Source organism: Mobula birostris, chromosome 2, assembly GCF_030028105.1.
Source record: "Mobula birostris isolate sMobBir1 chromosome 2, sMobBir1.hap1, whole genome shotgun sequence".
Classification (NCBI taxonomy): Eukaryota; Metazoa; Chordata; class Chondrichthyes; order Myliobatiformes; family Myliobatidae; genus Mobula; species Mobula birostris.
In genome coordinates, this window is record NC_092371.1 from 133613365 (window position 1) to 133638329 (window position 24965).

At 41.1% G+C, this 24965-nt stretch overlaps 1 protein-coding gene across 1 annotated transcript in view; it reads right to left on the reverse strand.

Moving 5' to 3' along the window:
* LOC140210901 (dynein axonemal heavy chain 8-like) overlaps nt 1–24965 on the reverse strand; it is a 1093299-nt gene that overhangs the window by 429959 nt on the left and 638375 nt on the right. Inside the window, exons 45-47 of the mRNA XM_072280167.1 lie at nt 21622–21800; nt 8127–8314; nt 4874–4960 (exon numbers count right to left, since the gene is read on the reverse strand). Coding sequence (XP_072136268.1) covers nt 4874–4960; nt 8127–8314; nt 21622–21800 — 454 coding nt within the window. The remainder of the gene's footprint in view (nt 1–4873; nt 4961–8126; nt 8315–21621; nt 21801–24965) is intronic.

A 24965-nucleotide genomic window follows, 5' to 3' on the forward strand; every position in this document is an offset into this window, starting at 1 on the left:
GATCTGGGAATTGATTCCTCAGCTATTGGGTTGAGTACAAGGCACAAGGTATTATTATTCAACTTGATATCCTCCAACATCAATGATCAGGAAATCTATCTTCACATAAATCATCATATGCATCCCAATTTTTCTTTTTAAAATTCCATCTGGGGATACACATCTATTCCCATTGTACAGAAAATGGGGAAATGATCACTTCCCACAGTTGTATCATCATACACTTCCCAGCTACACATACTTTCTATATCCTCAGATACCAGCGTAAGGTCTACAGCAGAAACAGTATTGTAAATTCATTCATCCTTGTACTCCTACAAACTATTCAAGCACACCACTTTTCTTCCAGAAAGTCTCCCACCACTGTCCCATTCACATTTGTGTCAATACAACCCCACGTAGTACCGTAATGCCCTGGTTAAGATTTCTTCTGCTATGCTGTAGGTATTTCATTTTAGCAGTTTCTGCAAAAGCAGTGTATCCCGCTGGTGGAATGTTTTGGTTTCAGCTAAAGATAAAAAGCCCTGCTGTTCAACTTAGGAATGTTGTGTTAGCCAATAGGAATGGTGGAATCAGGAGAAAGTTCTAGAGAGCATGGGACGGAGAGAGATTTGTGATAGATAGTAGTCTGGTTCGAAGCCTTTTTGGTGGGAGCTGTGGAGAGGACAGGAAGGAAAATGCCTCAGAATGCTATAGGAAAGAGAGCCCCCGTTGCAAGAATTGCTTCGTGTGGATGAAAGGCTCCAAGGAGGAAGGGCCAATATTTGTGAGAGAGAGCCCATTTATTTGAGATGCATTTCGAGCGAAGTTCAGAATGTGGTGTGTGCTTTCATGCAGATTGTGAGTTCAGTGTGTGAGTAAAGACAACTCCAGGGTGAGCTCCAACTTTATCTGCACATTGAACTGGTTCAACTGTAATAAGCCCTTTTATATCTTTTTCTTTTCTCTTTCCTATTAACTGTTTGATGAAGCTGAAATTTATAAATATACCTTGTTTATAATTTTATGCGGTGTATGATCTGTTATTTCTTGCCAACTATGTATGGGCAGTATTTACACAGCATTTGCTCAAATCGTAGTTTCTTTAAACATCACAATGTTCCCCTTTGGTTGGACCCCACATCATAACAACCATAGATGTACATTGTTTGTGAAAGGTGACCTTCTCACTGCTGAGTCACGTGGCTGTTAGCAGAGCCAGCTAACGAGCCAAGTTTGCATAGGATTCCGCGAGGGGGGCTACATTTGTGGGGGCTCGTCCGAAATTCTTGAATGCTGTATAACTGCTGTTTTAGAATTGATTAAGTGGTCTGTGTGTTTAAGCCTGTGTTTAAACTAGTGTCGGGGAAAGTGGCTAAGGTACTTTATTATGGAGGCTGAAGGGATTAAGGTTTGGTGCGATTCAAAGGGATTATCCATAAAGATTGCTTGTGTTTTGAGCGGGGTGGACGTTTGAATTCCCGATGGATTGTTACTCACAACTGACAGTTGTGTATGGGCATTCACTCAAGTTGTGGTTTCTTTAATTGGAACATCACAACATTCCCGTTTGGTTGGACCCCAAATCATACCATCCCATTGTTTGTGAAAGGAGGCCTTCTCACCACTGAGTCGTGTGGCTGTTAGCAGAGCCGGCTAACGAGCCAAGTTTACATACGAGTCCTGTGAGAAGGCTGCAGTACTATGAGCATTAAAATCCCCACACCATATTTCCCACTTCCACCCACACTTTCCAACATATCAGGTGTTAACCTTTCACAACAGTTATAAAAAATATCTGTGCTTTATTATTCTTTCTCAAAATTCCAATTGCAATTGACTCGTAAACAGCTCCAATTTCCAACTCTATGTGTTATCCCATTTTTCAATTGCATCTTATATCATCATAGCCTTGTATCTTAAAACATAGACAAGGTTTCAACCTCAGGTTTATTTGGTAAAACTTCAATAAATTTCTTAAGTTCTTGACCATTAACTAACAGGCTTCTAACATTCCATTGTAAGATTAGAAAAACACATTGATAACCCTCCTTTGAAGTCTGAAAGATATTTACTCCTTGTAAGGCATCATTAATAACTTCTAGAGTTAACTCTTTTATCTCTGGATGTTTTTCTGCAGCTTTTAATATAATTTTAATTTTTCTGTCCTATTTTAGTTCATGCTGTACAATTTACTGCGTTTGCCATGAAAGTGACAAAACTTTATTAACAATCCAATCATGTACTTTACACACTGCCTTTAATCTATTTCAATTCTGGATATTGATAGGTCCCACTAATACTATCTTCTGTTCTTTCTGCAGAGCCTCTGCATATAATATGCCCATTTCCATCCAAAAACCTGTCAATTCCACAGCTTTCTTATGTACAGGGCACCCTGCATAGGCAGGGCTATGTTATCCTCCACAATTGCTACATTTTAGCCTAACACCTTCTCCACAATTGCCATAATAATGTTTTCCACTACATCGACCACACTGCTTTTTGCAATGGCCAAACTTCAGGTATTGAAAACATCTCAGAGAGGGTAGCACATACACTTGAATCATATAACTCATATAACCTAAGTTAACCTATCCGGACACTTTTTTCCATCAAATTTAATCAACACCAATAAACTAGCTATCTGTCCTTTCTCAACCATGAAACCCTCTAAACATTTAGCGACAATAACTTTTAGTTATTTACTGCCACTGGTGTTTAGTTGTTATGCCACTGGTGTTTAGGGCAGCAATGAAGGTCTTCATTGCTGTTTCCGTGACTGTTTTATTGACCAGTCAGCGTTGTTAGTCCTGAGCTGAACCCCTGAACCTGGAAGACCAGTGGATCACTTTTACCCTCTGACTTGTTTGGCATAGGTGACCCTACCAAGAGCTAAAGCATAAGGCCCTGACTTCAACTAGGAGGATCCACAACTTTTCTCCTGACTAAATTATTTTTAATTTGGTCCATGAATTCATCTAGAGGCACTCCAGAGATTACTCCCCAAAGTGACTGTCATTCAATATAATTTCTTGGTGTTACTTTCCTTCCTCCCACAGCTTTCAAACCCAAAGCCTTCTCACAATACTTATTATCTTTACAAAATACTAAGAGTGCATCATCTCTTAAAGGTTTATTTCCTATTTTTTTTTCAAATCCTTAGTTAGTCTATTTGGATTTATATCAGAAACAGATCCATATTCAAAACTCAATAAAACCTTAAACTCTTCGTTCCTTCTTTAACTTAAATCCCGTCTTCATCACTGGACAATAACCAACATGATACTCAATCAGTCGCTTGTTTTTCCGTTTCCCAGAAATCTGCCATTCGCCTTCTTCCATACAACTCCTATCATCTAATATCACCTCCCGTTCTCTGCCTCCATCTTCTCCATTGCTTCCTGCCATCTCTATCCCACTTGCTGCCTGACAGCAACTTCTAATAACAGGCTTAGTCCTTTGCTTCAACCCCAATCCACACAGACCAGATCCAGGAGCCCTCTGCTCCAAACTCACCGAGTTTTATTGATCCATGGCTCTTAGAATCACTGACCTTCATTACATCTCAATTAAGAAACCTCTTCCACGTTTGCTTTCAACTATCATCATGACCCCACCCCTCTAGAAATACGTTATCTCCTTGAATCATTTGAGATCATGGCACTTCTCCAGATGTGGTCATTTCTTCATTACTGATTTGAGTTACTTTTGATGTTTTTGACTTATGTTTTACCTTTTTAAACCTTTCTGCCCTCTTTCTTCTTTTATGGTGCTCCTTAAAACTTTTGCTGCTATCATACATGGCTTGATTAATTTTGCTTAATAACAGATCATTAAAGTGCCTTGAGGTATTTTACTACTTCAAGGACATTATATTAATTCAAGTATTTTGTTGTTGAGATGCAAAGTAATGTGGGTGTGGTCAATGGCATTTGCACTATAGCAGCATCACTGATCTTCCATGGAACTTGGTAAAATCTTCTACCAGACTTTCTAGATAGACAGAAAAGTCAAGAACCAAATATCAAAGAATGAAGATGAATAAAATCTATGTTATATAGCAAGAGATGGGGAACATGATTGCATTGTCAGGGGAGCTGTGCAGGTAAGAAACAACTGTAATATTCAAAAAAAGGAAATGGTTAACAACCAAAAGGGGAAAAAAAAGTTAAATCCTTCAGGAGCAGGCAAGAAAGTGGAACAATCTGAATTCTCTGGAAAATAGCCTGCATACACTTGTGGGCTGAATAATCTCCTTCATGACGTAACTTTTCTGTGACTCCTGTGATCAGCCTTACTTGTCTGTCTATGTTTGCAGGTAGACTGTTTACGAAAGAAAAAAAGTGCAACGGCACTTAACACACATAAACCATGTATCATTTAGTCCAATTTCTAAACCTATAGCTGCTTTACAAAGACTGAACAGTTTCATGAATAAATTCTCCATCACTTATTTTAAGGTGTTAATCACGAGGCAACCAGGACAGACAGCTCTTCTGTAAAATTTGTCAGTCCTCCATCGCTACTGCACTCCTTGTCTTCCCCATGCCCTTCTGAGGCAGAGAGCCAGACTGAGGCATCTCAGTGCCCGAGATCCAGTCATTGTAGCTACTCCCAGGTAGTTTATCCCTCACAATGGTATCTATATTAGTATACTCATTATTGAGGGGAACAGCCACAGGGGTACACTGTGCTGACTACCTATTCCCCTTCCCTATCCTGATTGTCACCCACATACTTACTTGCCTTCTGTAATTTAGGGGTTGATTAGCTCCCTGTAGCTCCTATCAATCCCCTTCTCATTCTCCCATTTAAGCCAAAGTTCATCCAGGTGCAGCTCCAGTTTCTTAATTTTGATGTAACATCTCAAAAAGTGAAGTATTTCTCTCACCTGTCTATCTGGCACCATCATAGCTACTGTCCTAAATTGAATTTTTAGATTTTCTGGCAATTCTTGGCGTCCAGCATATCCAGGATTCTGGAAGGAAATGGAACGAAAATAGTGTTTCCATAGCATTCTCTATGGACTTATTCTAAACTATGTGATCCACAGAATTTATGTTCACCTTTAATGCTTGATCTTAAAGGATTATCTAGGTAGAGCAGAAAGGAAAGTTGATCACAGAGATGCATATGTGCGGCAAGACTTGCCTTATTTATCAGATTCATTTTATATAAATGAAAGAAAAATCACAAACCTCTAGAGCAGTACTCTTCCCTTAAATAGGTGGTAAATAAAGTAAACTACAGAAAAGTTTTTGGTAGATGTTGGAAATCTTGAGCAAGATACACAAAATGCTGGAGAAATTCAGCAATACACAGTTGATGATTCAGGCCAAACCCTTCATCAGGACTGGAAAGGAAGGGGGCAGAAGCCAGAATAAGGTGGGGCAGGGAGGAAACAAGCAGGCAGGTCATAGGTGAGACCAGGTGAGGGGGAAGATATTTAGGTGTGGGTTGGGGGATGATATGAGAAGCTGGGAGGCAATAGGTTGAAGAGGTAAAGAGCTCAAGATGAAGGAACCTAATACAAGAGGACAATAGACCCTGAAATAAAGGGAAGGTGGTGGAAAACGAGAGGGAATTGGTGGACAGGCCATGAGGGCAAGAGAGGAGGAGAAGGGGTGAAAGGGCTGCCAGAAAGGAGGAAACCAAAAAAAAAAGTGGGAAAAAACAGAGGAGAGTAGTTATCAGAAGTTAGAAAAATCGATGTTCATGCCATCAGGTTGGAGACCCACCAGAATGAATATGAAGTGTTGCTCCATAAATGTGCATTTGAACTCTTTTTGGCATTAGAGGAGACTGCTGACTGACAGGTCGGTGTGGGAATTGGGAAGTTGAATTGAAATATGTAGCCACAGGGAGATTGGGGGACTGCTTCATTGAGCACCTTCGCTCTGTCTGCCACAACAGCCAGAATCTTCCAGTGATGACACATTTAAATTCAACTTTCCATTCCCATTCTGACATGTCTGTCCATGGCCTCTTTCTATTGCCACAATGAAGTCAAACTCAGATTGGAAGAGCAACTCCTCATATTCTGTCCTGGTAGCCTCCAACTTGATAGCATTGACATTGATTTCTCTAACTTCCAGTAATCCCCCGTTTCCTCACCTCCTTTCTTTTTTTCCCATTCCCCATTCTGATTACCCTATCACATCTAATCTTTTCCCCCCTCCCACCCTAATGATTTGCCCATCACCTCCCTCTGATTCCCCAATTCCTTCCCTTTATTCCATTATCCTCTCATATTAGACTCCTTTTTAGCCTTTTACCTTTTTCATCTATTTCTTCCCAGTTTACAACTTCATCCCTCTCCCGCACCTACCCCCTCACCTGGGCTCACCTATTAGCTACCAGCTTATACACCTCCTCCACCCCACACCTTCTTATTCTGACTTCTGCCCCCTTCCTTTCCAGTCTTAATGAAGAGTCTCAGCCTGAAACGGTGACTGTTTATTTCCTTCCATTGATTCTGCCAGCACTTTGTGTGTGTTGCTACAGAAAAGTTCTTTTCTTTTCTTTTCACTGTTAAAGCAATACGATTCAAGGATATTTAAGTAGGATTGAAGATTGTGAAAGAGAAACATTTTTTTTGCAAGCTTGGTACGTATATATTAGCATATCAGTTAACTGCTGTGTATAAGATTGTACATCTTCCCTGTCCAGAAGATTTCCTAAATTACTCCACAATATCAGAGAACATAGAACACAGTCTGTATGGCACAGGAACAGTTTTTAGGTCCACAATATCTGCGTTGACCATGATGCCAATCTAAAGTAATCTCACATGCATGTACATGGTTTCCATTCTTCCATTCCTTACCAGTTCACCTGACTCCTACATCAGAATGCAAGGGAGTCAACATACCATTTTGGAATCAATTCTGTGTCTAGAGAAACAAGTCTCCTTTCTCTTAAAATAGAATCTCTTATAGTTACTGTTTTCTAGAACTTTTTCCTCTCTTGCCATAGATCTAGACCAAGAACAGACCCCCAGGAGATCCCTCTCACTTTCAGTATTGGGAACTGAATACTGATTAGAGAGCAGGGTAACTTTTAAGGTTTCCTGAGCTGTTGAACTCAGTCTTTGAAGGTCAGTACACCATGTGCCTTCCTAACCATTCTATCAACTTGTGCTGCAGCTTCGAGGGATCTATGGACATGGACCACAAGATCCTCTGTTCCTCCACACTGTTAAGAATCCTGCCATTAACCCTGTATTCTGCCTTCAAGATTGACCTTCCAAAGTGAATCACTTCACACACTTTTCCAGATTGAACTCTATCTGTCACTTCTCAGCCTTACTCTGCATATTCTCAATGTCCCATTGTAACCTATGAAACCTTTTAAACTATTCACAACTTCACCAACCTTCAAGCCATCTGTAAACTTACTTATCTGCTCTTTCACTTTCTCATCCAAGTCATTTATAAAAATCACGAAAAGCAAGGATCCCAGAACAGATCCCTGCGGAACACCACAGGTCATCAACTTCCAGGAAGTATATGGTCCATCTGCAATCACCCTCCGCCTTACATGGGCATGCAAATTCTGATCTACACAGCCTGGTTTCCTTAGATCCTATGCCTTTTGACTTTCTGAATGAGTCTATCATGGGGAACCTTTTCAAGTTTCTTCCTAAGATCCATATATATATTACATCTACTACTCTGCCTTCATCAATTTGTTTTGAAACTTCATTAAAGAATTCAATCAGGCCTGTGAGGTGCGATCCGCCGTTCATAAAGCCATGTTGAATATTTGTAACCGGACTGTGCTTCTCCAAATGCTGTATATCCTGTTTCTAAGAATCCTCTCCAGTAGTTTGCCTACCACTGACTTAAGACTCACTGTCCTATAGAAAAAGGGCTATCACTATTACCTTTCTTGTACAAAGGAATAATATTTGCTTCCCTCCAATCTATTGGTACTACTCCTGTGGCCAGTGAGGATGCAAAAGCATCGCCAATGTCGCTGCAATATCTTTCTTCACTTTCTGTAGTAATCTGGAGTGTATCCCGTCCGGCCCCAGCAACTTATCTATCCTAATGTTTTTCAAAAGATCCAGCAAATCCTCTTTCTTTCTCCGTATCAACAAAGTTTTATCAGCCTTCTGCATTTCATTTTCTATTATTACTTACCATTGTGATAAAAATACCAAATTCTGGATTAAGTGACACATTATCTCCATCAGTGAAGATAAAACTTTTTTTTCTTTCTTTCTTTGCTATTAGAACAATATATATTTGTTGTGCTGCTACAGATAATACAGGAAGCTCAATTCGATTAAATTCATCAAAACAGCCCCAGGAACCAGATTGTGCTAAACCTAGAACAAAATTGTGAAAGTAATATTTATTTCAAAATTGAATAAGTAAAACAATTATTTACCTCTAAGCAAATCATTTTATTAATTGCCTGACATTTCATCTGATAATTTAATTTTTCTTTAGGAAATTGAATAGTTTTAAATGCTTAACTTAAAATCGTTTTGATTAACTATAAACAGAGGGAATTAAGTTCAGGTTTGTTTTCTTTCCACTTGACTTTCAACATTGCTGAAGCAAATTGGCAGCTAAGGCCAGGATTTTAAATGAAGTTTAAAGATTTGGTACCCACAGCATTCCTGCCCTCCCCTAGTAACTTAAAATCAGCATGTGGATGGGGCAATTGAGCCAGTACAGAAGAGCATAAATATTGAAAAGCAATAGTTGAACATTGCAGTCACAAAGCTGACCAAAGGCGGGGAAAAATCAAAATGCTACATGGTAAGCAGGAGGAAGAACCTCAGCGACAGTTTTCTTGACTTGTCTGTACCTAGCTAAACAAGGAAGGAAGGAAGCATATCTACACAGAGCGTTGTCACAGGAAAGCAGCATCCATCAACAGAGACCCCCACCATCCAGGTCATATTCAATTCTCATTGCTGCCATCAAAAAGAAAGTACAGGAACCTCAGGACCCACACCACCAGGTTCAGGAACAGTTATTACCCTTCAACCATCAGCCTCTTGAACCAGATGGGATAGCTTCTCTCAACTTCACTCACCCCATCATTGAACTGTTCCCACAACCTTTAGACTCACTTTCAAGGACTCTTCGTCTCATTGTTCTCAATATTTATTGCTTACTTATTTATTATTATGATTTCTACTTTTCTCTTTTGTATTTGCACAGTTGTAGTCTTTTGCACACTGGTTGTCTGCCCTGTTGGGTGTGTTCTTTCATTGATTCTATTAAGGTTATTGGACTTACTGAATATGCCCACAAGTTGTATATGATGATATATGTGTACTTTGATAATGAATTTACTTTGAACTTTGAAATCTAATTCTGAGGAATGAGAATGGGTTCGTTTGGACAATGCTAACTGTAGTTTTAGATTCAGGGCATTTATGGGAAAAAGGAACATTCAGGAATGAAAATACTTAACAGGAAGAAAGCTATTTTTGAAAGTTGTGAAGTTAACTGGCCAAGGTAGAGTAAAATCAAAAACCAGTTGGCACACTGAGAACTCATTTTATCGACGGCAGGAAGGATGAAGATTCAAAGCTTGAGTTTCTCCAAGTTAATGGCCCAGATTTTCCTGCCACTAGTTCTTACCCTTAATGGATCCACTGGTGCTTTCAAGATGGCTTAACAATCAATAGTAAAAGGCTGCAGAGCAGAGCATGCAAAATTGCTATTGATTGTGTCTGGGGGCAGGTTTGATGCAATCCAGAAAACGTAATTTTCTGAAACATGAGCAAAACCATTTCAACAATTTCTTAGTGGGTCTCTTGTCATTTACATATAATTCCTCACTAACAAGTGGAGTGGTACAAGAGGACTCGAGGTCTGTTAGTGCTAATCTGCTGTTTAAAAAAGGAGGAAGGATGCACTGGATACTTGTAGGGCAATTAGGTTAAATTGCACTGAGCAAAGTATTTTATTTTACTGCAGCAACTTCAGCCAATTCTTGTGATTCTAACTCTATAATTTTGTTAAAGCACATTCAAGATCTTTAAACACCTGTTCTCTTTTATCCATTTACTATTGCTATATTATGGCATAACTGATGTGATTGTGAAAAAGATCCATGGAATGTAGATACCTCCTTTACAAAAAAAATCAACACTGCTTAATCATTACCTTGTGCTTTAGTCCCATTTCCTTGACCATCCTGGCTGTTGTATTTCAGAATGTAACAACAAAAAATGTGAACTGGCCACATTACACAACCTATACTTTTCATATAAGTTAAACAGTTTACTAAATTATGCCTTGACATATTAAACATGAGTGTAGAAAATGCTGTTATTTGATAAGCTTTAGTTGGATCATCTTGAGTGACAGCTGATCACATTATGCTCTATCTGCTACTCCATACTTTATTGATAGTAAGTTAAAAGGTCGTGGTGTCCACCAAGTCAGGAGAGCATTAACAGAGGAGGACTGGGATAACTAATAGACAAACTAAATGAGGAAGAATATAGAACAGGATAGTGCATGAACAATTCTTTTGGACAGAATGCCAAATTAAACTAATCCTTTTCTGGCTGCACAGGATCTAAAATTCCTCCATTCCCTGCATATTCATGCATCTATCTAATGGTCACCATTGTATCTGCTATCACCAATCCCCCTGGCGGCCAAGAACCTACCATTCTTTGTGTAAAAATACGTGTCTTCCACATCTCCTTTAAACTTCTGTCCTCTCACCTTAAATGCACATCCTCTAGGACTTGACATTTCTAACTTCAGAAAATGATCCTGAATACCCTTTTCTCGGCACCTATCCCCTCAACCTCAGACACTCCAGAGAAAGTAACCCAAATTTGTCCAACCTGTCCTTAAACTTTCTAAACCAGGCAGTATTTTGCTAAATGTCTTAGACCATAAGATCATAAGACATGGGAGCAGAATAATGCTATTTGGCCCATTGAGTCTGCTCTGCCATTCCATCATGGCTGATTTATTTTCCTCTCAATCCCATTCTCTTGCCTCCTCTCTGTAACCTTTGATGCTGTGACTAATCATGAACATATCAACCTACACTATAAATATACTGAATGATTTGGTCTCCACTGCCGTCTGGCAAAAAAATCCATAAATTTAACAGTCTCTGGCTAAAGAAATTCCTTCTCATCTCTGTTCTAAATTGACACCCCTCTATTCTGAGGCTGTGCTCTTTTGTCCTAAACTCACCCACGATTAAGAAGCAGCGTCTTCACATCCACTCTGTCTAGGCCTTTCAATATTCGATAGGTTTCAATGAAATTCCCCTACCTCATTCTTTCAAACCCCAGAGCCGTCAAGCACTCCTCATATATTAACCCTTTCATTCCTGGTATCATTCTTGCAAACTTCCTCTGGACCTTCTCCAACGCACGCACATCTTTTCTTAGATAAGGGGCTCAAAACTGCTCATAATACTCCATGTGTTCTAACCAATGCCTTATAAAGTCCCAGCATTACATCTTTGCTCTTATATTTTAGTCCTCATGAAATGAGTGATAACAATATATTTGCCTTCCTTAACACTGACTCAACCTGCAAGCTAACCTTTAGGGAATTCTGCACAAGGACTCCCAAATCCTTTTGCACCTCTGATTTTTGAAATTTGTTTCCATTTAGAACATAGCCTACCTTTTATTCCTTCTACTGAAATGCAAGACCAGATGCTTGCCTACACTATCTTCCCTCTGCCATTCTCCCAATCTGTCTACGTCATTCTGCAGACTCTCCAGTTCCTCAGCCCTACCTAGCACTCCACCTATCTTCGTATTGTATGCAAACTTGGCCAGAAAAGCCATCAATTCTGTCATCCAAATTATTGACATATAACATGAAAAGTAGTGATTCCAATAATGACCCCTGTGCAACACCACCAGTCACTGGCTGCCAACCAGAATAAGGCTCCTTTATTCCCACTCTTCACCTCCTGCAAGTCAGCCAATCTTCTATCCTTCCATGGGCTCTTGTTAAGCAGCCTCATTGGCAGCACCACTTCAAAGGCCTTCTGAAAATCCAAGTAAGTAACATCCACTGATGCTTCTTTGTCTATCCTACCTGTTATTTCCTCAAAAAACTTTTACTATCCACTTTGATATTATTTGCTAGCTTGCTTTCATATTTCATCTTTTCCCTTCTAATGATTTTTAAAGTTGCTCTATGTAGGTTTTTAAAAACTTCCCAATCCTCTATCTTTTCACTAAATTTTGTTTTTGCTTTGTTGTATGCCCTTTCTTTTGCTTTGACAATAGCTTTGACTTCCCTTGTCAGCCACGGTTGTACTATTTGGCCATTTGAGTATTTCTTCATTTTTGGAACACACATGTCCTGCACCTTCTTCATTTTTCCCAGAAATCCATACCATTGCTGATCTGCTGACATCCCTGCCACCAGCTCCTTCCTATTTACTTTGGCCAATTCCTCTCTCATACCACTATAATTTCCCTTACTCCACTGAAATACTGCTACATCAGACTTTACTTTCAAGTTGAACACAATCATATTGTGATCGCTGGTTCCCAAGGGTTCTTTTACCTTAAGCTCCCTAATCGCCTCTGGTTCATTACATAACACCCGATCCAGTATAGCTGATCCCCTAGTAGCCTCAATGACAAATTGTTCCAAAAAGCCATCTCTTAGGCATTCAACAAACTCACTCTCTTGAGATCCATTACCAACCTGATTTTCCCAATCGACCTGCATGTTAAAATCTCCCATGAGTACCATAACATTACCCATTTGACTCACCTTTTCTATTTCCTGTTGTAACCTGTGGTCCACCTCCCAGCCACTGTTGGGAGGCCTGTATATAACTGCCATCAACGTCCTTTTACCCTTGCAGTTTCTTAACTCCACCCACAAGGATTCAACATCTTCCGATCCTATGTCACATTTTTCTACTGATTTCGTGCCATTCTTTACCAGTAGCGCAACACCACCTCCTTTGCCTACCTTCCTATCCCTCCGCTATAACATGTAATCTTAAAATGTTCCGCTCTAAACTACAACCATCCTTCAGCCACGTTTCAGTGATGGCCACGACATCATACCTGGCAATCTGTAATATTACAACAAGATCATCCACCTTATTTCTTATACTACGTGCATTTAGAGACAACACCTTTACTACCGTATTTGCCGTCCTTTCTGACTCTGCATCCCTAATGATTTGATACTCAGCCTGTTGGCTGCAACTAAGTCCTATCACCTGCCTGCCCTTCCTGACAATCTGACCTCATGCTCTTTACTTTTTTACCATCCGTCCTTTTCTGAGTCCTTTCACTTTGGTTCCCATCCCCCTGCCAAGTTAGTTTAAACCCTCCCCAACAGCTCTAACAAACCTGCCCATGAGAATATTGGTCCCCCTTGGGTTCAGGTGTAATCTATCAATTTTGAACAGGTCATACCTCTCCCAGAAGATATCCCAATTATCCAAGAATCTGAAGCCCTGCTCCTTGCACCAGCTTTTCAGGTATGCATTTATCTGCCAAATCATCCTATTTCTGCCCTCACTGGCTTGTGGCACAGGCAGCAATCCAGAAATTACTACCCAGGAGGTCCTGCTTCTCAGCTTTCTACCTAGCTCTCTAAATTCACTTTTCAGGACCTTTTTGCTTTTCCTTCCTATGTCATTGGTACCAATATGTACCAAGATATTTGGCTGCTCCCCCTCCCTCTTCAAAATGTTGTGGACGCGATCTGAGACGTCCCTGACCCTGGCACCTTGGTGGCAAAATACCATCCAGGTGTCCCGTTCATGTCCACAGAAACTCCTGTTTGTTCCACTCACTATCGAATCCTCTATCACTACCACTCCCTTCTTCTTTCTCTTTCCCTTCTGCACCACAGACTCATGCTCAGTATCTGTAACCCGGTTGCCGTGGCATTCTCCTGGGTGGTCAACCCCCACAAAAGTATCCAAAGTGGTATACTTGTTTTTGAGGGTAATGACCACAGGGGTGCTCTGCTCTAACTGCCTATTTCTATTTCTCCTGACAGTCACTCAGCTACTTGCCTCCTGCAACTTTGGGGTGACTACTTCCTTATAACTTTGATCAATTATATCATCGCTCTCCTGTACAAGCTGAAGGTCATCCAGTTGCTGCTCCAGGTCCCTAACATGGTCTTCAAGGAGCTGCAGCTGGATGCACTTCACGCAGATGTAGTTCCCCGGGAGACTGGGTCTTCCAGTTCTCCAACATCTGGCACGAAGAGCACACCACAGCCATCATAAATGGTACAGTGAGAGGGAAAAAAAACCAAAAAGGAAACCTTAACAGATGCTTTACACAGAGCCGACGCCTCTTCCGAGCTGAAGCCTGTTGCTTCTGCTCTCGCCACTGGCCTGCACCTGACAATAGCCGTCTGCTTATCCCTTCTGTACTTTTATATAGTTCATAGAGCATACAGAGCTGATAGGCCACATACAATGGATAGACGGTCTTGAAGCTCCCTTTTTAAATAACCACCGACAACCTGCGAGAAATCCCTCCTGGTAGAGCTCCGTTGACGCCAGTGATAGGCCACGCACTTAATTCTTAATTCCACTGTACCCTTTGTCAGCTCTCTACAACTCGATTAATATCTGAGTTATCTGCAAACTTACTAACCCATCCATCTACATTTTTATCCAAGTCAGTTATATCCATCACAAACAACAGAGACCCCAGCACTATTCCTTGCAAAATGTCACTATGATAATATCCTTTCACCACTACCCTTTGTCTTTTATGGGCGCCAATTCTGAATCCAGACTTTGGATCTTATGCCTTTTAACCTTCCTACCATGGGGGACCTCATCAAATACTTTGCTAAAATCCTTGTAGACAAAATCCACTGCTCTAACCTCATCAATCATCATTGTCACCTCTTCAAATCTCAATGTTTTGTGATACATAACCTGCCCTGCACAAAGATGTGCTGACTGTCCCTATTCTTCAAAATGCACATAAATCCTATCCATAAGAATCCTCTCTAATAGGTTCCTCACCACTGATGTGACACTCACTGGCCCCTAGTTCACTGGATTATCCCTATTTCTCTTCTTCCTGGACAAAGGAATGACCTTCATTATTTTCCAATCCTCTAGGACCTTGCTTGTCACTAGAAAGGTAAAAATCTTAATTAAGGCCCCAGCAATCTCCTCTCTTGCCTCTTTCAATAACCTGGGGTGGAGATATATCTATCTTAATGTTCTTGAAAGGAGCCAACACCACCTCCATCTTGATCTTATAAATCTGATTTTAGCTTCCCAAACCTTACGTACATTTCCTTTTTCACTAAGTCCATAACCTTCTCTCATCTTCCAAGGTTCCATAACCTTGTACTCCATATCTTTCTTCCTTACTGGAAGATGCTGGTCCTGAGCTCTGATACGCCATTTTTTTAAACAACTCCCACATATTAGACGTGGATTTGTCACAGTCTCGACCGTTAATTAGTCATATTTTCCTAATTCCCTTCTCTCCGTGTTGTCCCGGGCTCCTTGATTGTGGCACACCTGATTCTCATCTAAATCTGCAGCATAAATACCCCGGCTTTGCATCTACTCATCACCAGTTCGTTTTTTCAGCCAGTGTGGTAGCCACTTAGGATTGTATATTATACTGAGGTTTGCCTGTGTAACTCTGTCTCTCTGTGTCAAGATAAGCTTTTGCCTGCCACCTGCCTTTCCGTTCATCCTCCTGTTTGCCATTCAGCTCCGACAATGCTCCACATCAAGATAAGTATTGCCTGCCACCTGCCTTTTCCATTCATCCTCCTGTTTGCCATTCAGCTCCAGCCACACCCATGCCCTTGTCTGCATCCCAACTCTATCTCCATGCCAGTGTCCTGCGTTTGGGTTCACCTGTTCGTTGCAACAGGATTTGCATGATAACAACTATTCCCGATTAAATTCCTCCAGTTCCTGTCAAATAATGTTGTAATTTGCCTTCCTTCAATGTTTTACTTTCCTGCAAGGTACTTTCCAAACTTATCTTCATTCATAACAAACTTAAACCTTAAGGAGTTTTGATCACTATTCCCAAAATGCTCTCCCACTGAAAAGTCAGTCACCTATATAGGCTCATTTCCCAAAACAATGCCTCACATAGTCCTTCCTCTAGCTAGACTATCCACATTCTATTTCAAGCAACCTTCTTGAATGCACTGAAGACAGATGGTCACTCCCAAGGGAGTGAGTCTAAAAGAGGGTGTAAGTTCAAGGTGAGAGGGGAAAGTTTTAAAGGGAATGTAAGTGCCAAGTTTTTCACACAGAGGGTAGTGGCCATATGGAAGGATCTGCCAAAGGAAGTGGTAGAGGGAGATACAATTGCAACTAAGAATGACACTTGGATAGGCAAGGTTGAGTGGAATATGGGCCAAGTGTAGGCAAATTGGACCATCTCAGACAAGCACCTTGAATGGCATGGATGTGTAAGGCTGAAGAGCCTGTTTCAGTGCTATATGACTCGATGATCAGCTTGCACCAGTGAAAAATTACTGCAGATGGCTTACTCCTACTTTGAATCCTTACATTCTTCTGTACTTGACAGAACTGTGTTGGGAATGTGTGGCTGCAAAAATGGTGAAGTAGAAGAGACATTAGCTTCCTGAACCATTGAGACTAGGTCTAGAGAAGGGAAACTTGTATAGGCAAATAGGTTGTAAATAAACAGGGCTGAGGTAAATATACTCATGGACAGTTTTGATTGAAATATTGGGTAAGTTTTAAACCATCTTGGAAAGAAGATGGGAAACCAAATAAAGATTAAAAATGTAGAATTGTAAAGGGAAAGCAAATTTGTGAGACAACATGGAAAGAAAACCAATCAAAGCAAGAAAAATTACAAAAACAACAGGAATTCTGCAGATGCTGGAAATTCAAGCAACACACATCAAAGTTGCTGGTGAACGCAGCAGGCCAGGCAGCATCTGTAGGAAGAGGTGCAGTTGACGTTTCAGGCCGAGACCCTTCGTCAGGACTAACTGAAGGAAGAGTGAGTAAGGGATTTGAAAGTTGGAGGGGGAAGGGGAGATCCAAAATGATAGGGGAAGACAGGAGGGGGAAGGATAGAGCCAAGAGCTGGACAGGTGATAGGCAAAAGGGGATACGAGAGGATCATGGGACAGGAGGTCCGGGAAGAAAGAAAAGGGGGGGGGGGGACCCAGAGGATGGGCAAGAGGTATATTCAGAGGAACAGAGGGAGAAAAAGGAGAGTGAGAGAAAGAATGTGTGCATAAAAATAAGTAACAGATGGGGTACGAGGGGGACGTGGGGCCTTAGTGGAAGTTAGAGAAGTCGATGTTCATGCCATCAGGTTGGAGGCTACCCAGACGGAATATAAGGTGTTGTTCCTCCAACCTGAGTGTGGCTTCATCTTTACAGTAGAGGAGGCCGTGGATAGACATGTCAGAATGGGAATGGGATGTGGAATTAAAATGTGTGGCCACTGGGAGATCCTGCTTTCTCTGGCGGACAGAGCGTAGATGTTCAGCAAAGCGGTCTCCCAGTCTGCGTCGGGTCTCGCCAATATATAAAAGGCCACATCGGGAGCACCGGACGCAGTATATCATCCCAGTCGACTCACAGGTGAAGTGTTGCCTCACCTGGAAGGACTGTTTGGGGCCCTGAATGGTGGTAAGGGAGGAAGTATAAGGGCATGTGTAGCACTTGTTCCGCTTACACGGATAAGGGCCAGGAGGGAGATCAGTGGGGAGGGATTGGGGGGACGAATGGACAAGGGAGTTGCGTAGGGAGCGATCCCTGCGGAATGCAGGGGGGGGGGAGGGAAAGATGTGCTTAGTGGTGGGATCCTGTTGGAGGTGGCGGAAGTTACGGAGAATAATATGTTGGACCCGGAGGCTGGTGGGGTGGTAGGTGAGGACCAGGGGAACCTATTCCTAGTGGGGTGGCGGGAGGATGGAGTGAGAGCAGATGTACGTGAAATGGGGGAGATGCGTTTAAGAGCAGAGTTGACAAAAAGTGGGTCTAGATGCATGTAACAGTACTTAACTAAATTTAACCAGTTTATGAACATGGCAGAGGAGCAGCAGGCACCAAAAGACGTGGAAGCATGATATTTCATTTTCTGGCAATGTTAGACAAAGATAGCGAGGCCAGATATTTAATGCTTCTGGATGAAGGGTTTTCAGTTAAGTTAGCATTAAGTTAGATAAGTTGCTGGGACCGGACAAGATATACCTCAGGCTGTTGTGGTAAGCAAGGGAGGAGACTGCTGAGCTTCTGGCGATGATGTTTGCATTATTAATCTGGATGCGAGAAGTACCAGAGGATTGGAGGGTTACAAATACTGTTCCCTTGTTCAAGAAAGGGAGTAGAGATAACTCAGGAAATTATGGACCAGTGAGTCTTACTTCAGTGGTGGGCAAGTTGTTGGAGAAGATCCTGAGAGGTAGGTTTTATGAGCCTATGGAGAGACATAATCTGATTAGGGATAGTCAGCATGGCTTTGTCAAGGGCAGGTCATGCCTTACGAGCCCGAATGAATTATTTGAGGATGTAACAAAACACATTGATGAAGGTAGATCGGTGGATGTAGTGTATATGGATTTCAGTAAGGCATTTGATAAGGTTCCTCATGCGGGGCTCATTCAGAAAATAAGGAGGTATGGGATCCAAGGAGACCTTGTTTTGTGGATCCAGAATTGGCTTGCCCACAGAAGGCAAAGGGTGGTTGTAGATGGTTTGTATTCTGCGTGGAGGTCAGTGACCAGCGGTTTTACACAGAGATATATTCTGCGACCCCCTCCTCTTTGTGATTTTTATAAATGATGTGGATGAAGAAGAAGAAGGGTGGGTTAGTAAGTTTGCTGATGACACAAAGGTTGGGTGTGTTGTGGATTGTCTGGAGGGTTGTCAAGAGTTTATAGTGAGACATCGATAGGATGCAGAACTGGGCTGAGAAGTGGCAGACCGAGTTCAACACAGATAAATGTGAAGTGGTTCATTTTGGTAGGTCAAATTTGAAGGCAGAATATAGTTTTAATGGTAAGACTCTTGGCAGTGTGGAGGATCAGCGAGATCTTGGGGTCTGTGTCTACAGGACTTTCAAAGCTGCTGTGCAGATTGACAGTGTTGTTAAGAAAGCGTATGGTGTGTTGGCATTCATCAACCATGGGATTGAGTTCAAGAGCCGTAAGGTAATGTTAAAGCTATATAAGACCTCAGTTAGACCCCACTTGGAGTACTGAGTTCAGTTCTGGTCACCTCATTACAGGAAGGATGTGGATACTACAGAAAGAGTGCAGAAGAGATTTACAAGGATGTTGCCTGGATTGAAGAGCATGCCTTATGAGAATAGATTGAGTGAACTTGGCCTTTTCTCCTTAGAGCGACGGAGGATGGGGAGTGATCTGATAGAGGTGTATAACATGATGAGAGGCATTGATCATGAGGATAGCCAGAGACTTTTTCCCCAGGGCTGAAATGGCTAACATGAGGAGGCATAGTTTTAAGCTGCTTGGAAGTCGGTACAGAGGGGATATCAGGGGCAAGTTTTTCACAGAGAGAGTGGTGGGTGTGTGGAATGCACTGCTGGCGATGGTGGTAGAGGTGGATACAATAGGGTCTTTTAAGAGTCTCTTAGATAGGTACATGGAGCTTAGAAAAATAGAGGGCTATGCGACAGGGTAATTTTAGGCAGATCCTAGAGTAGGCTACATGGTCGGCAAAACACCATGGGTTGAAGAGCCTGCAATGTGCTGTAGATTTCTATGTTCTATGTTTCAGATGAGAAAGAGTGGGAAAGGGACCATAGAGACAAACAAGACAGACTATAGCTTTAATGGTAAGACTCTTGGCAGTGTAGAGGATCAGAGAGACCTTGGGGTCTGTGTCCATAGGATACTCAAAGCTGCTGTGCAGATTGACAGGTTGAAGGCATATGGTGTGTTGGTGAGATGCCTCTCTGCTATTTTCTTGCATTTGGCCCATATTTATTTATGTATTTATTTCCGATCCATAAACCTGTCCAAAGGCTTTTTCATTTGCATGTTTGTACCTCCCTCTGGCAGCTGCAACATGATATACCAAATTTTCCATTCAATATCCCAAACGATGAAGGCAAGCCTACTACCCACCTTCTTTACCACCTTATCAACTTGTGTTGTCACTTTCAGGGAGCTATGGACTTGCACCCCGAGATCCATCTGTACATCAACACTCCTAAGTGTCTTCAGGTTAAAGCTAATCTCGTCACACTCCTAACTTGTGCAGTGAAAATAGTAGAAAGGCATCAATTTTTTCAGAATATGATCACTACAACATTGGTCATGCCCTTTTAACTACAATATTAATGTGGCTGAATTGATTTAGCGAGAGATTTTAAAGTGAAAGGAATATTCAAGGATGTTGTCAAATCCTCCTTAAATTGTGTAATATCCACAGTGACTTATGGAAATCCTTATGCCACTGAAAACAGAAAAGGAATATTCAAGATTAGCACTGAGAACCTTAGGTCCATTCAGCTCGAGAATAAGGAAGCCCAATTTAAATTACAGAAAGATTGCAACATTCCCAGTCTACACACCTGCTCTGCAACCACCACCACCCGGTCATCACCGAAACACTTCCATTCCCACTTTAGTCATCAGTCACTTCAAAGCCAAAAAAAGAATGAAAGTAAGTCAACCTCAATACCAAAGAAGGAAGAATGTGCAAACAGTGGTGTGGCTAATTGAGCCACTGCTTCACAACGACAGAGACCTGGGCTCAATCATGATCTCAGGAGCTGTCCATGTGAAGTTTACATATTTTCCCTGTGGATATGGTTTTCTCTAGGTGCCCAGATTTCCACCCACATCCCAAAGAAATGGCCACTGTAAATTGCTTCTCGTATAATGATGATGGAGGGGATGGTGGATAGGTGGGACAAGTGGGATGAGGCTAATTCACCTTTAATCAGTGGGAGAACTGATTAAAGGTGAATTAAGTAGTATTTTGAAAAGCAAGAACTGATAAAAGATTATGATTGACATCTGAAACTAGCTGTCAGAAAAGATAATGGAATTAAGTAGATTCTACGTTTAAGTGACACTTAGAGAGACACTTAATAGCCAAGGTACAGATAGATATAGTTTCAATGCAGGAAAATGGGATTAGTAAAGATAGGCAAAAAGGTCAGCATGAATATGGTGGGCCAAAGGGACTGTTTCTCCAAAGTCAGTGGTTTTGTTTAGAGTAAATGTTTTCTGACTAATCGGATTGAATTTTTAAGAGGTAGTAAGATGTATAGTTATGATTTCTGTTTGAACTTATATGGAAAACATAGTCAATTAGGTACATAAGGTATTACAGGAGCTGTTTTCATCTTTTCATGTAATCATTTCAGAGGTTTAGTACAACTGAAATAGAATTGCAAATTGAAGCAGAAAATGCCTAAAGTCTAAAGGTCACGCATGCAGAATGAATCAGAATCAGATTTAATATCACCAGCATATGTCGCTAAATTAATATTAATGTTCCAGCAAAGTGATGATCTGATCTATATTCAGTGTTGCTATTGTAGAGGAAATAAATCATACACATCAAATTCAACATATATTCTGTTGTGGGTTAGTAATAAACAATAATTCAGACACGGTCATACAGACTCCTTCCTTCATTTTATAAAGGATAATGCACTTTTGCTCTTTTATATACCTTTGAAAATTCTTCCTAATCCTCTGAAATCCATTTGATCTGAACAATTGAACACCACAACATATTTTCCAAGAGCTTTGCCCATATCCTTCACAGTCTCGGTTTTGCCTGTACCAGCAGGTCCAGCAGGGGCACCTCCCATATACATCCACAAGGCTTGAGCTAAAGTGATATAGCACCTATAATAGCAACCAATTACATAATTATCATAAAATTAATCACAGTGAAATTATGATATCATCATATTACAAGGCAAAAAGGAAGTTAAATCAAATTCACAATTTTCTTTGTAAATAGCAAACAGGATATACAGGTACTGACATTTTCAATCAATTAAGCATACTAATTGAAGATAACCTCTTGGGTCCCAAATACATAACAAACCTTTGAGTAGTTGGAAGAGTGGAGTGTGGGTAGGACAATGAGGGAGTCCTACATGGAATGATCAAGTTTTCTATTCAAGGATCACAGACTACTGTGAGAATTTTGGAGGACAAATGGTATTAATTGCTGTCTTCTCTGCTGCTTCTAAATAAATTAATTATTTACCTATTTCCTCTTCTCTCTTCTCTACTTGTTTCTCCCTTTCTACTTCCCACTTCCCTCCCTTCTTCTGTGTTTCTCATCTTTCCCCATCACCCAACTTTCTGATGAAAAATCTTGTTGAGATATTTATATTTTAAATGTCTTCAGCAAATGGAGTGAGTGGGAAGTTTCCAGTGGTGTCAGAAATTGCATTGCCCTGAAGCCACTATCCAATACAGGCAGTAGGCAGGACTGTGTTTTTGGAGGGACTTGGATAGTGTTTTTTTTTTGGAATTTAGTACTGTAAATCTAAGGAAAGAGAAAAAGAGGAGGCCAGATTACTGCTCCTAAATATCTAAATTGTTTGCAATTACCAAAGCAAGCAACAATGTAAAATTTTTGGTAATTGCACAGTAGTCTCATATCCAAAAGACAGTATAAAGTTGCATCTTGTATGAAAGATATGAGTTTTGTCACTGCTTGTTTGTAATATTGTGTTTCATTTCAGTTAAATTTCATTGTTTATCTATGTGCGCCATATTTGAATTCTAACATAGGTAATAGAAATTAGAATTGGTATAGCCCATATCAGGCAGAATTTGTTACTGAATCTAGCTGAAAGTGATTTTATAGAAGCAGACTGTTGCAACACCCAAGAATCATAGTCCTCCCATCACATTAATGTCACGTGTACAGGATCAACATGATCATGGACAAGGATAGATCTGGTCCTAGGGTTGAGGTTCTGAACTGGAAGAAGGCCAAAGTTGAAGAAATGAGAAAGCATCTAAAAAGCGTGGATTGGGACAGGTTGTTCTCTGGCAAGGATGTGATCGGTAGGTGGGAAGCCTTCAAAGGAGAAATTTTGAGAATGCAGAATTTGTATGTTCCTGTCAGGATTAAAGGCAAAGTGAATAGGAATAAGGAACCTTGGTTCTCAAGGGATATTGCAACTCTGATGATGAAGAAGAGGGAGTTGTATGACATATATAAGAAGCAGGGAGTAAATAAGGTGCTTGAGGAGTATAAGAAGTGCAAGAAAATACTTAAGAAAGAAATCAGGAGGGCTAAAAGCAGACATGAGGTTGCCTTGGCAGTCAAAGTGAAGGATAATCCAAAGAGCTTTTACAGGTATATTAAGAGCAAAAGGATTGTAAGGGATAAAATTGGTCCTCTTGAAGATCTCAGTGGTCGGCTATGTGCGGAACCAAAGGAAATGGGGGAGATCTTAAATAGGTTTTTTGCGTCTGTATTTACTAAGGAAACTGGCATGAAGTCTATGGAATTAAGGGAAACAAGTAGTGAGATCATGGAAACTGTACAGATCGAAAAGGAGGAGGTCCTTGCTGTCTTGAGGAAAATTAAAGTGGATAAATCCCCGGGACCTGACAGGGTGTTCCCTCGGACCTTGAAGGAGACTAGTGTTGAAATTGCAGGGGCCCTGGCAGAAATATTTAAAATGTCGCTGTCTACAGGTGAAGTGCCGGAGGATTGGAGAGTGGCTCATGTTGTTCCGTTGTCTAAAAAAGGATCAAAAAGTAATCCGGGAAATTATAGGCCAGTAAGTTTAACGTCAGTAGTAGGTAAGTTATTGGAGGGAGTACTAAGAGACAGAATCTACAAGCATTTGGATAGACAGGGACTTATTAGGGAGAGTCAACATGGCTAAATCCCTTATTCACTCTTCCTTCAGTTAGTCCTGACGAAGGGTCTCGGCCTGAAACGTCAACTGCGCCTCTTCCTAGAGATGCTGCCTGGCCTGCTGCGTTCACCAGCAACTTTGATGTGTGTTGCTTGAATTTCCAGCATCTGCAGAATTCCTGTTGTTATGGCTTTGTGCCTGGTAGGTCATGTTTGACCAATCTATTGCAGTTTTTCGAGGAGGTTACCAGGAAAGTGGATGAAGGGAAGGCAGTGGATATTGTCTACATGGACTTCAGTAAGGCCTTTGACAAGGTCCCGCATGGGAGGTTAGTTAGGAAAATTCAGTCGCTAGGTATACATGGAGAGGTGGTAAATTGGATTAGACATTGGCTCAATGGAAGAAGCCAAAGAGTGATAGTAGAGAATTGCTTCTCCGAGTGGAGGCCTGTGACTAGTGGTGTGCCACAGGGATCAGTGCTGGGTCCATTGTTATTTGTCATCTATATCAATAATCTGGATGATAATGTGGTAAATTGGATCAGCAAATTTGCTGATGATACAAAGATTGGAGGTGTAGTAGACAGTGAGGAAGGTTTTCAAAGCCTGCAGAGGGACTTGGACCAGCTGGAAAAATGGGCTGAAAAATGGCAGGTGGAGTTTAATACAGACAAGTGTGAGGTATTGCATGTTGGAAGGACAAACCAAGGTAGAACATACAGGGTTAATGGTAAGGCACTGAAGAGTGCAGTGGAACAGAGGGATCTGGGAATACAGATACAAAATTCCCTAAAAGTGGCGTCACAGGTAGATAAGGTCGTAAAGAGAGCTTTTGGTACATTGGCCTTTATTAATCAAAGTATTGAGTATAAGAGCTGGAATGTTATGATGAGGTTGTATAAGGCCTTGGTGAGGCCGAATCTGGAGTATTGTGTTCAGTTTTGGTCACCAAATTACAGGAAGGATATAAATAAGGTTGAAAGAGTGCAGAGAAGGTTTATAAGGATGTTGCCGGGACTTGAGAAACTCAGTTACAGAGAAAGGTTGAATAGGTTAGGACTTTATTCCCTGGAGTGTAGAAGAATGAGGGGAGATTTGATAGAGGTATATAAAATTATGATGGGTATTGATAGAGTGAATGCAAGCAGGTTTTTTCCACTGAGGCAAGGGGAGAAAAA